General features: G+C 36.4%; 1 protein-coding gene across 4 annotated transcripts in view; it reads left to right on the top strand.

Annotated features, from left to right (window-relative positions):
• The first annotated feature begins 760 nt into the window (after positions 1-760).
• The window catches only part of LOC100797277 (dicer-like protein 4), a 34,770-nt gene continuing 23,323 nt past the window's right edge, over positions 761-12,207 (top strand). For 3 of the 4 annotated variants that reach the window (XM_006594165.4, XM_006594164.4, XM_006594166.4), the window contains exons 1-13: positions 762-1,220; positions 1,719-1,896; positions 2,457-2,567; positions 2,830-2,970; positions 3,090-3,162; positions 4,374-4,438; positions 4,777-4,905; positions 4,982-5,110; positions 5,777-5,915; positions 6,136-6,232; positions 6,358-6,550; positions 6,854-7,014; positions 7,097-7,303. In XM_006594165.4, coding sequence (XP_006594228.1) covers positions 1,069-1,220; positions 1,719-1,896; positions 2,457-2,567; positions 2,830-2,970; positions 3,090-3,162; positions 4,374-4,438; positions 4,777-4,905; positions 4,982-5,110; positions 5,777-5,915; positions 6,136-6,232; positions 6,358-6,550; positions 6,854-7,014; positions 7,097-7,303 — 1,775 coding nt within the window. In that variant the 5' untranslated portion in view covers positions 762-1,068. Of the gene's footprint in view, positions 1,221-1,718; positions 1,897-2,456; positions 2,568-2,829; positions 2,971-3,089; positions 3,163-4,373; positions 4,439-4,776; positions 4,906-4,981; positions 5,111-5,776; positions 5,916-6,135; positions 6,233-6,357; positions 6,551-6,853; positions 7,015-7,096; positions 7,304-12,207 lie in introns of all 4 variants that reach the window. The other variant, XM_014765575.3, reaches the window with a different exon arrangement.

Raw genomic sequence — 12,207 nt, 5'->3', positions numbered from 1 at the left:
GTTTTAGTTGAATTAACTACTAAGTTTTCACTAAAAAAATACATAAATTTATGATAAAATAGGTGGTACATTAAAAATGTTAAAATATGTTATAACATCATTTAATTTTAATTTATTATGCATGAAAAATTTGTTAACTTTTATTATAATTATCTTAAAAATTATATAAAATAATTTATAATTGATTCACAATGTAAATAATTTTATATTATCAATGTAACATATTAAATTCTTAATCTATTTAATCAAAACTTATAATTATGAAAAAATCATTTAAATAGAAATTACATGAAATCAAGGTGTTGCCATTGTGGTGCTCCCAATAGTATATACATACACAAAATCTAATCTTTATTTTCTCTTTGATAGACATAAAAAAGTTTGATTGATGATAATAAAATAGATGAGTGAGAATAAATAAGAAATAAAATAAAATTTTAAAATATTTGATTGAAGATAAATAAAGAAAAAACGAGTAAAAACAAATAAAAATAATACAACTAAGTCCCACAATTTTTAAAAATGTTTTCACCCTATTCATATCTTACCAAACAAACAAACTTATTTCGATTTCTCTCCCTCTTTCCTATGTTTCATCTATCAAAAATCAAACAAAGGCTAAGGATAATATAATTTTTTTTATGTCCTGATATATAAATTTTATTTCTACATAAAAAAAAAATATAAAATTGATTTCTAAAAAGCCATTTTGTTTGGAAAATACTAGTAACAAAAAACGACATGGGGGAGTGTTGGGAATGAAGTGATGCGAAAACGTGCGTGGAAACAAAACAAAGAACAAAGACTTTCAGTCATTCAGTCTTTAGTGAGCGTGTTCACTAAGGTAACTCTTCACTCTCTTCTCCGTTGACTCCATAATCAACGTTTTGGTTGGGAACAGAAGTGAATGAAGTGACTACAAACAAAGCTCTCTCTCTGTTATTATTATTATTATTCATTTTCTCTTTTCACACTCCTTTGTCCTTTGAACCCACCCGTGAACTCTCCAACCGTCGTCGTTTTGATTTCACCCACTCTCATACCTCCAAACTCTCTTTTCCTCGGCTAATGCCGGACGGAGAATCCTCTGCCGTCGCCGGCGGCCAAGTTTCCATGGAACCCTCTTTAAGCCTCTCCGATCAACTACAGTCCCTGAGTCTTTCCCAAGTAAAAAATCATGATGACTCGGTCAAGAAAGATCCCCGGAAGATTGCAAGAAGGTAAGTAACTTTTGCTACCCCTTTGTTCTTTTGATTATTTTCTTCACTGAGTCACGTTTATTTTTCAAATGGGTGGGTGGAGTTTGGCTTTTTTTATTTTATTTTTTTATTGTTATTTTTTGCACGTGGGCTTGGTCATTATTGCTTGGCGTTGTTTGCTGTTGTAGTTAGTTAGTTATTTTTTTTGTTTGGCTTTTGAGAATTGGAGTTGAAGAAAACGCCTGTTTCAAGATTCTGCTTAAAATGTGACTAGTTGAATTGCACTAGCAAGCTTTGTTGTGTATGCAAGATTGTACTTCTTGCGTCTGTGAAATTTTCAACCGAGTGTTTTGTTATTTATATGTTTTATTCCAGAAAATGTTTTTGTAGTTCAAGAAAATGTTCCTAATTTATGGTGATCAGATGTCTGAAATGTGATGCCGACTATGCTTATCTTTTTTATTCTTCACTTGTCTTCTGGAACTCCAATAATCTTATGAATGTTTTGGTCCTTTAAAGGTATCAGTTGGAGTTGTGCAAAAAAGCTATGGAGGAAAATATAATTGTGTATTTAGGGACAGGGTGTGGGAAGACCCACATTGCTGTGCTTCTTATGCATGAGATGGGTGATTTGATTCGGAAACCACAGAAGAACATATGTGTCTTTCTTGCTCCCACTGTGGCTTTAGTCCATCAGGTGAGCTGCTGTACATATTGTTGCATTCAATGTTGTTATTGTACAAAAGTATTTTTTTGGGAAGTACAATATTTTTTTTTTCTGGGCAAATTAGAAATATAATGGAACAAATATCTTTTTCCTCCCTTTTATTTTTGGGTGCTCTGTACTTTGGCCATTTCAGGTTGGGTAATTTTGTGTTGCAGGTTTACAGTCTGTAAGGCCAGTGAGAATGGCTTTCTGGGATAAATAGGCCTAGCAAGGAAGTATTCTGTTGTATTATAACTGAACATGAAAATTTTAATGACAGATGACCTTTATACCTTTGATTATAATCATTGCAATTGGGTCAGTCTCAATTTCCCGCCAATCTTTTTGAATAAAACATTTCTTGAATCTAGAATTAGAGATCTTAGTGATCTACTTGTTATGTCAAGCATGGTTGTTTTATGTGTGAATCTGATGAATTAATTTGTTCTCGTGTTTAATAATGTCCCACCAAACTTTAGTTTTAACTGATTTCACTATGTTGGTCAATTCCATCATGTGTTTTCTGAAGCCTATTTTTTATTTATCTATAGCAAGCAAAGGTTATAGCAGACTCTACTGATTTTAAGGTTGGGACATACTGTGGAAGTTCCAAGCGCTTGAAACATCATCAAGACTGGGAGCAGGAGATGGGACAATATGAGGTGATAATGCTAGTTAAATCATGTTGAAATTAATTATGTTTTTCTCTAAATTATTTTATTTTATATCCAGACTTGTTACTGTTACAGAAATTTTAAGTAAAAGCTGTTGAAAGAAAGTTGGTTTCATCACTGAAATTTAATTTGGCAAAAAATTCAAATTAGCTCCTGCTGTTTTGAAATCTTAAAATCTGCTTACTTAAATTTTAATTCCATGTTGTTTTTTGCTTCTAAAATTTCTGTGTTCTTGTTTTTTTCCCTTCAGGTTCTTGTTATGACCCCACAAATATTACATCATAACTTATCCCATTGCTTCATCACAATGGAGATGATTGCACTTTTGATATTTGACGAATGTCATCATGCTCAAGTCAAAAGCAACCATGCTTATGCAGTAATCATGAAAGTATGTTGCACTCTTGCTCAACTTTAAAGATTCAAAATGGAGCTACACAATTTTCCACATAAATTTTTCCATTTTCATAGCTTTTATTTTTGACAATCTTTAATTTGGCATTTTTTCAGGTCTTCTACAAAAGTAATTCCACAAAGGTTCCCCGTATATTTGGCATGACTGCTTCCCCTGTTGTAGGAAAAGGTAAAATAATGCTTATCTTAAAAAAATTGAGTACTAACAAGAGCCAAGATATTTGCCTTCCTCAATTATCTTCCCCTTGTTGGTAGCAGTTATAATGTGGATGTTTGTGAAAGCTTTTATTGAGAAAAATAATTGCTTGTTTTTCAAAAGTTCTCTTGGAAAGGGATAAAGTAAATTTTTTTTTTTTTTACTCCAAATAAGCTATTTCAAACACTCGTTCTATCAAAAAAAGGTTCAAGGTGGGAGTGGGGGAAGGGAATTTGTCACACAGAAGAAGGTCAATGGGTTGTGTGGTCTATTAATCCATTTTTGTACATGGATGGAAAAAAGTATGAAAGATCTGGACTTAAGAAGTCAGTTTGTTAAGTTCACCAAAAGACTTACCCTACCATTAACAAGCAATTTTTTTTTATATAGTTTGTTGTGATATATCATGCAAGGCACTATTGTTGTGCCTAGGTAGAATGTGTAAATGATATGGTGTACCTTTATATGTGTATACATTCTCTTTATCAGAATAAAAAGATCTTAAATTTCAGCAAAGGGGCTGAAAGAGACTGACTGTATAGGATGTGGTCCACATATAGTTTGACTGGAAACCATTGGTTAACTTTGAAAGGTTCAAATGTGTCAAGAAAAAGAAAATCTTGTGATGTGAGGGACCTTTTTCTTGAATATGGGACAGGGAGTGAAGGGACAAACCAAGGTCACAGACATTTAATATAAATTTTTCAATTATTGACAAGAATTTTTTTTAATGAAAATTTTAACATGTCATTTTAGTTTTCAATACTTTGACCTTTGTTTAATTTTTTTTTCTCTAGGACTAGGTCCATCTAATCCTGCGAAATATTATTGAAATAATATACACGTGTGTGCAGTTTTGATGGTTGGCTTTCTGTTTATACATATATGTACATATTTTTTTATTTTGTATTTGAAAAATATTAACTGTTACCTGCTTTACTTTTGGGAATGTTGATGTTCCATCATATAAATGTTTTGTTGTTCTTATATCCCATTTCTGTCTGTTCTTCAAGAGTGTTACCCTAAAATTTGCCTACATTGTTAATAATATATTCTTTCTTTCCTTTTTATATTTTATGCATATTTCTATTAGCATAATTGCTGAATACTGATAGTGTAGTTTATTCCAAATATGTAAAACCCTCTTCATAATTTCTGAATTTGCTGGTTCTTTCAATTTTCAGGTGCTTCTAGTGAAGCAAATTTAGCAAAAAGCATCAACAGTCTTGAACATATACTTGATGCCAAGGTACAGTTTATTTAGTACAATATGTCAAAATTCTTAAATTTGTGAACAATATCTGTTGTTTGTGTAAAAGATTTTTTGTCAAACTTTTGCTGTCCTTTCCTGTGCAAGAAAGCAAATGTTCTTCCCATTAGCTATTGACTAGAAACCATTGATATAATGGTTGCAGCTGTGTATTGGTTGAGCTCCATATAAAGATATTTGTGTCTGAACTCTTCTGAATTCCTTATGTTTACCTTATATGCGAACTGCATGGTTCTTGTGGATAGTTACCTAGTTGTTCTGCTTGTTAGATGCTGGGCATGGTTACTAATCTGTAATGATTTGAATCTCATTTGTAGGTATACTCTGTTGAAGACAAGGAATTGCAATCTTTTGTGACCACTCCTGTGATTAATATATATCATTATGTTTCAACTGCAAGTGGGGAAACTAGCTTGCACTTGAAAATTGAGGAGATTAAACGCCAGGTGCACTTTTGCTATGGGTTTTAAGATGATTAGATAAATAAGGTTTACTGATCCCTGTGTAATTTTATTTGAATAGTGCATAGCAACCCTTGGTAGGAGTATAGAAGATCACCAGAAACGGATGAATACAAAGAAACTTCTGAACCGGATGCATGATAATGTGATTTTCGGTCTGCAGAATCTTGGCATTTGGGGAGCATTGCAAGTAAGACTCTTGTAGTGTATTATAAGTTTTAGTTCTCTAATCATTTGACTAGAAATATATTAATATAAGTCAATAATGTTTTTAGCAGAATCTATAAATAATAATACAGAGAAAATTTTTGTTGTTATTTGTTCCATTTTGTTGGTCCTCCTACGGGGCCCGCACACCCAAAGAAGAAAAAACCTAGGAAGAAAAATAAGCCTAGAATAGGCTGTGGAATTTCTTGGTTATAATGTTAAGCTTACATAAATTAGACACAGTAGCAGACACTCTACATCGATTCATGAAGATGAATGGTTTAGAATGGTGTTTTGTTTCTTGAAGATGATGTCTTGGTAGTTGGTACCAATTCAGTTTTTGCTAGTGAGGTAGATGGGATATTTGAAGATAAGGGGATGTTATTTGGAATTCATTTAGACAAGTCTTCTGAATACATGTTTTCCTTGGGTTTTGGTGTATTTATATTTTTTCTTGTGTTTTGTTATATATCTCTGACATCTCTGTTTTTTCTTTTTAATTTTTATTTTGTCCATTCCTGTGGTTTTCCATCATGCTTCTTGTTTTATTGATATCGGGAAATGATTTTATAGGTTAGAAGGACTGTCACTGTCACTATCTTGGTTTTTATTCTTTTTCCTTTTCTAATATATGTGTTCACCTTCCAAGGCTAGTCATATTCTTCTGAGTGGTGATCATTCTGAGAGGCATGAATTAGTGGAGGCAGATGGAAATTCAAGTGATGACTCTCTGTGTGATAAATATCTTGCTCAGGCTGCTGAACTATTTACTTCACAATGCATGATAGGTATTTTGACATTATCTGATATTCTTTTAATCATGCCACTGCTGTTACTAGGTTTTCTGGCTGTTATGTGCTTCCATTTTGCTTGATGTGTTAGGCTAACATTTGTCTAGCAATGAATCAGTCTTTTTCATTATTGTTAATTTTTATGATATGTTTAAAACAGAGTTCTTGTAGGATAGATGCTTCATTTATATTGCAACTAAACATACTTTTTTTGTAGGCGACAGGGTAACTGATTTATCTTCTGTGGAAATATTAAAAGAGCCATTTTTCTCAGCAAAGCTTTTACGACTCATTGGGATACTATCCAACTTTAGGTTGGCAAAACTATGCTGTTTAAACCACTCCTTTAATACATGTTTTCATATAGCACAAGTCTCGTTGATATTTGGTTATGAAACTAATATATTTGGGCAAATTCTGATTACATGTTCCAACTCAGGTTGCAAAAGAACATGAAATGTATAATTTTTGTGAATAGAATTGTGACAGCAAGATCCCTGTCATACATACTACAGAAGCTCAAGCTTCTAAGACAATGGAGGAGTGATTTTCTAGTAGGAGTCCATGCTGGACTGAAGAGTATGTCACGAAAGACCATGAACATCATTGTTGATAAATTTCGTTCTGGAGAGGTATTACTATTGGATTTCTCATTAATTTTTAAATGAATTAAACTATACTCCTGTATATGTGTGTATAAGTTGCTAATTCTCATAGAAGATTCTCTGATTTTACCTGATTGGCAATAGATATATTGAGGGAATGTAAAATGTCTCTTACATTGCAAAACTATGAAATAGCTGGGACCTACTGGAGAGTTTTGTAAAAAATATTTTACCTAACTTCTCTTCATGTTCTTTAAATATGTATATATTTCCTAGCTTGTTAGAGAGTTGATCGCTAGTAATGTGCCTGCATGGTCATGCTGTTAACAGTTGAATCTACTGGTTGCAACCAAAGTGGGTGAAGAAGGACTTGACATTCAGACATGTTGTCTCGTCATACGATTTGATCTTCCAGAAACTGTTGCCAGCTTCATACAGTCAAGAGGTCGTGCACGTATGCCTCAGTCAGAATATGCATTTTTGGTGGACAGGTACTACTTTCTAATAGATTTCAGAAGTAATTTAAGCAAATCCATCCATTTGGTTAGTTTTGTAATCATCTTGTTGTTGCAGTGGCAATAAGAAGGAAATTGACGTAATTGATGGTTTCAAGGAAGATGAATACCGAATGAATATGGAAGTTACTTTTCGAACATCCAAGGAGACATACATCATCCCTGAGGAAAGAATATTCAGAATTGATTCGTCTGGTGCTTCTGTTAGTTCTGGATATAGTATCTCATTGCTTCACCAATATTGTTCAAAGCTTCCACACGATGAGTATGAGCTTATTTAAACTAGACCATTTTGATCCAAATTATATACTCTGTGAGATTATGTCTTGATATTATTCCTGCTGTTGTATTTATTATTAGAATATTCTTTTTCCTGTTAATTAGTAATTGATTGATCTTGTAATCAATACTGATTCATGTTTCATATTATAAATAACATGAGGTGTGGTCTACATTGCCACTTCCATTAGTTTCTTCGTAGGAGGGGAATGAATATCCTCTCACACAAGATTTTCACATAATCGTATCATATGAAAAAATTGTCTTTCTTAATTTTCACATAGACTAATATAGATTTTGATAATATCCCTCCTATTCAATGTATATGAAGATAGAGAAATAGGTACAGAGAGAGAGAGATGAGTAGAGAGAGAAACAATGGGGGGGGGGTGAGTGTCAGGAGTGGCGGTGAGGCAAGAGTGAGAGGTACAGCGAGCTTCCATGCGGACCCACAACGGACATCAGCACACAAGGATGGACAGCAACAAGGTTACAGTCGAGAAAATTGGCGGGACAAGAGTGACATATCAACATTCTACTTCACACGATTTACAGAGGACATCACAGAGAAGGAACTATGGTATCATTTCAAGAGGTGGGGTGATGTGAAACAAGAACGGGAGGAGATTTGGATTTGCAAGATTCAAAGGAGTGGAGGATGCGCACGGTTTAGCAAAGAAAATGGACCAGATGGTCATTGGCGGTCTGAAACTGTACGTGAACGTACCCAAGTATGGGAGAGACACGAGGAGGATGGCACCGGCACAACCCAAAACGCAGTGGCACTAACTTGGACCATTTGGAAGCATCGAAATGGGGTGGTTTTTGCTAATCAAACTTTCGAAGGAAGTAAAGTGATGGAAGATGCGATTTTTCTACTATGGACATGGCTTAAACTTTTGGAGAAGGGTTTCACCCTGCATTTCAATCATTGGTCCTCTCATCTCACAGCAGCGTTTTGTAATTAGGGAAAAAAGGTAGTTGTAATATTATAAGTATTTGTGCTGTGTAGTAGTGTCTTTCCTCAGGGTCAGCTGGTTCTTATTGCATGTATCTTGGCATTCTGAACCAGCTATTAATTCAATCCTCTTATGTATCTATAGTACCTCTGGTACTCATTTTTATAAATGATACTTACTTTTGCTGAGCAAAAAAAAAAAAATGTTAGATGGAATCTGTTTTCAGACGATTGCTTGGATGTCTTGGAGCCAGTGCTGCACTCCTAAGCATATGGGAGGATTGGGGATCAGAGATATTCAAAGTCTCAACAAGGCTTTGCTGTTCAAATGGAAGTGGATGATGTTCCACCAACCAGACCAGCTTTGGACTAGAATCCTGAACTCTAAGTATAATGGCTGGAGGGGATTGGAGCATGGTCCTAGAAAGCAGTATTTCTCTACTTGGTGGGCTGACTTAAGGGCCATCTCTCAACATCAGAATGTGATCAATGCTGATAATCAAATTAGGTGGAAGCTGGGGAGAGGCGACAAATTCCTGTTTTGGGAAGATCCTTGGGGCGATGAAGGAGTTCCTCTCAAGGACCAATTCCCTGAATTATTCACTATTTCTTCCCAAAGGGATTTAAGAGTGGCAGAGGTGGGATCTTGGACTGAGAGTAGGTGGGTCTGGAATATGGTTTGGAGAAGACACTTGTTTGATAACGAGGTGCAGCTAGCCTCTAAATTCATTGATCACATCCATCAAATCAGATTAATTAACAATCTCAATGACACCTGGATTTGGAGAGCTGAATCCACTGGGGTTTTCACATCTAAATCTGGTTATCAAGTTATTAAAGCTGATAGGGATGATGAAGGTCAGTACCTGGGATTCAAGAAACTCTGGGAGATTAAACTCCCTCCTAAAGCCCTCTCCTTTGTTTGGAGGTTACTATGGGATAGACTTCCCACGAAGGACAACTTGATTAAGAGGCAAATTCAGGTGGATAATGATTTATGCCCCTTCTGTCATAGTCAACCTGAAACTGCATCCCACTTATTTTTCACTTGTGGCAAAACTATGCCTATATGGTGGGAATTCCTATCTTGGATAAAGGAAGAAAAGGTGTTTCACTGCAGACCTTTGGATAATTTTCTCCAGCACTTCTCCTCAGCAGTTTCAAAGGATGCTAACATAAGAAGGACAATGTGGTGGATAGCAGTTACAAGCTCAATTTGGAGGCTCAGAAATGATATAATTTTCCAGAATCATCAAACCTTTGATATCACTAGACTGACAGATAGCACTCTGTTCCTCTTATGGACCTGGTTGAGGGGTTGGGAAAGGAATTTCCAGATTCCTTATTATAGTTGGTCTTCAAATATATCTATAGCTTTTAGTTAAAGCTTCTGTTAGTAGGGATTTCATCTGTGTAGGGTGTTGTATCTCCTGAATTTTCAGGACCCTTTTCTGTATTATGTAGTACCTCTAGTACTTGTTATTACATATTACATATTATCTTCGCTTTCCAAAAAAAAAAGACAATTAACCAACAACAGAAAGAAATGCTGATGGGGAGGTTTTGGGAGGAGGAAGTAAAAGAGGCCATGTGGGACTGTGGGAGTGAGAAAAGTCCAGGTCCAGATGGTCTCAATTTCAAGTTCATCAAGAAATTTTGGGTCACCATCAAGCCCGATGTCCTTCGATTTTTGGATGAATTCTATGTTAAGGAATGCTTCCCAAAGGGATGCAATGCATCCTTTATAGCATTAATCCCAAAGATGGCTGATCCACAAGGATTGAATGATTATAGACCTATTTCACTCATAGGCTGTGTCTACAAGATCGTGAGTAAGGTTCTGGCCAACAGATTGAAGAAAGTGATGGCTTCCATTATAGATGAACGCCAGTCTGCATTTATAGGTGGTAGGCACCTGTTGCACAATGTCATTATAGCAAATGAAGTGGTGGAGGAAGCTAAGAGGAGTCATAAACCATGCCTTGTGTTCAAAGTTGATTATGAAAAGGCATACGATTCAGTCTCATGGAAATTTTTGAAATACATGATGAGAAGGATGGAGTTTTGTCCCAAATGGATACAATGGATTAAGGGGTGTTTATCATCTGCCTCTGTTTCGATTTTGGTGAATGGGAGTCCCTCGGCTGAATTTACCCCTCAAAGAGGCCTTAGGCAAGGCAATCCACTAGTGCCCCTTCTTTTTAATATTGTTGCTGAGGGTCTAAATGGTTTGATGAGACAAGCTGTGGAGAAAAACATATTTAGAGGGTATCCAGTGGGTAGCCACAGAGTGAGCATCAGCCTGTTACAATACGCGGATGACAATTTTTTTTGGGGAGGCATCAATGGAGAACACTAAGGCAATCAAATCAATTTTGAGGACCTTTGAACTTGTTTCAGGCCTCAAAATTAATTTTGCAAAGAGCAACTTTGGTGCAATTGGTATGCCGGAATCGTGGAAGCAAAATGAAGCTGATTTCTTGAATTGTAATCTGCTGTCCATTCCTTTTGTGTACTTGGGGATCCCCATTGGGGATAACCCGAGGAGATGTCAGTTGTGGGATCCTATAATTAAAAAGTGTAAGAAGAAATTAGCTAAGTGCAAGCAGAGACATATCCTTTGGGGGGAGAGTTACACTCATACATTCAGTCCTAACATCTATACCTATTTATTTTCTTTCATTTTTCAGGATTCCTAGAAGGGTGGTGGAAAGATTGGTGCGTATTCAGCGAAGATTCCTTTGGGGTGGTGGACCTGAACACAACAAGATTGCTTAGGTCAAATGGGAAACTGTGTGTCTCCCAAAAGACAAAGGGGGGCTAAGAATTAAGGACATCAACAGCTTCAACCTTGCATTGCTGGCCAAATGGAAATGGAGCTTGTTCCAAAATCACACAGGCCTATGGGCTAGAGTGTTGGAGTCGAAGTATGGTGGGTGGAGGGGTTTAGATGAAGCATCACGTGATTCTAATGAGTCCATATGGTGGAGGGATCTGAAATTGGCACTCCACCATCCGCAAACTAAGAATGCTTTTCATAATGGTTTGGTGTGGAAGTTGGGGTGTGGCGACCGAATCAAGTTTTGGGAGGATGGATGGCTTCATGATGGGACAACATTACTTGCCAAATACCCTAGGCTATATCTTAATTCCTGTCAACAGCAACATTCAGCAAATGGGAGCTCATACCGACACAGGTTGGGAATGGGACCTTAAATGGAGGAGGCATTTGTTTGACAGTGAGGTATCTATGGCTGGCAGTTTTCTGGGTGAGGTGGCAGGCATACAGGTTCAGATTAATTGCAGGGATGATTGGGTCTGGTTAAGTCACCAATATTCAGCAAAATCAGCCTATGATATGCTGAGGGGGGATATAGTACAGGGAGATGATGTTGTAGATTTTGTGGAATTGTGGAAGCTAAGGATCCCAACCAGAATTGCAGTTTTTGTATGGAGGTTACTTCGAGATAGATTGCCAACTAAAGTTAATCTGTGCAGGCGGCAGGTGGCAATTAATGAATCAAGCTGCCCATTCTGTGGGAGCGCGGAGGAGGACGCGGCGCATTTTTTCTTTCACTGCAGTAAAATTTTACCTCTTTGGTGGGAATCTATGTCTTGGGTGAGCGTATCTAGTGTATTTCCACAGCACCCAAGGCATCATTTTGCCCAACATATGACTGCCGGGGTGGAAGGAATTCGGGCAACTAGATGGAGGTCTTGGTGGGCGGCTCTTACATGGTTATATGGCAGCTGAGGAACAACATTATATTCTCAAGTGGGACTTTCAACGGAAACAAACTGATGGAGGACTCCCTATTTCTACTTTGGACGTGGCTCAGAAACTATGAGAAAGATTCTATATCTCACTACAATCAGTGGTCATCTAACCTTAGAGAGGCTTTTGTTTTTAGACAAGGAAAGCAGTCATAGTG

The sequence above is a fragment of the Glycine max genome, chromosome 13, assembly GCF_000004515.6.
Source record: "Glycine max cultivar Williams 82 chromosome 13, Glycine_max_v4.0, whole genome shotgun sequence".
In the NCBI taxonomy this organism is placed as follows: domain Eukaryota; kingdom Viridiplantae; phylum Streptophyta; class Magnoliopsida; order Fabales; family Fabaceae; genus Glycine; species Glycine max.
Note: the sequence above shows the minus strand (reverse complement) of the source record. Positions and strands in the feature narration are given on the sequence as shown.